General features: G+C 64.4%; 1 protein-coding gene across 1 annotated transcript in view; it reads left to right on the forward strand.

The window, feature by feature from the left end:
- Positions 1-303, forward strand: part of PIK3R2 (phosphoinositide-3-kinase, regulatory subunit 2 (beta)) — a gene marked incomplete at its 3' end in the record, with an annotated part of 8,447 nt that overhangs the window by 4,302 nt on the left and 3,842 nt on the right. Inside the window, exon 4 of the mRNA XM_010154943.1 lies at positions 38-100. Within this exon, the coding sequence (XP_010153245.1) occupies positions 38-100 (63 nt within the window). The remainder of the gene's footprint in view (positions 1-37; positions 101-303) is intronic.

Genomic DNA, 303 nt, shown 5'->3' on the forward strand with positions numbered 1-303 from the left:
CAGCCCGCAGCTAACGGCAGTGTCCTCGCTTCCGCAGGCTTAGACAGCGAGATGTTGTACAGGACATCTGGCTCCGAACTGCGGCAAGCGCTGCGAACCGGTAAGAACCAGCTCCGCGTGGCGAGGAGGCGAATCGGATCAGATGGAGGAGATTAGGGGATGTGACAGCGCCAGCAGTAATGCAATCCAGGCCAGGCTTGCCTGTCCCCGGCCGTTCCTGACTCCCGGCACGCTGCCTGTGGGGCTGGGCTGTCCCCGTCCCGACTCGTCCCCCTCTCCCGTGGAGAGGCAGGGGTTCCTGCT

The sequence above is a fragment of the Eurypyga helias genome, unplaced genomic scaffold (genome assembly GCF_000690775.1).
Source record: "Eurypyga helias isolate BGI_N326 unplaced genomic scaffold, ASM69077v1 scaffold23517, whole genome shotgun sequence".
Taxonomy (NCBI): domain Eukaryota; kingdom Metazoa; phylum Chordata; class Aves; order Eurypygiformes; family Eurypygidae; genus Eurypyga; species Eurypyga helias.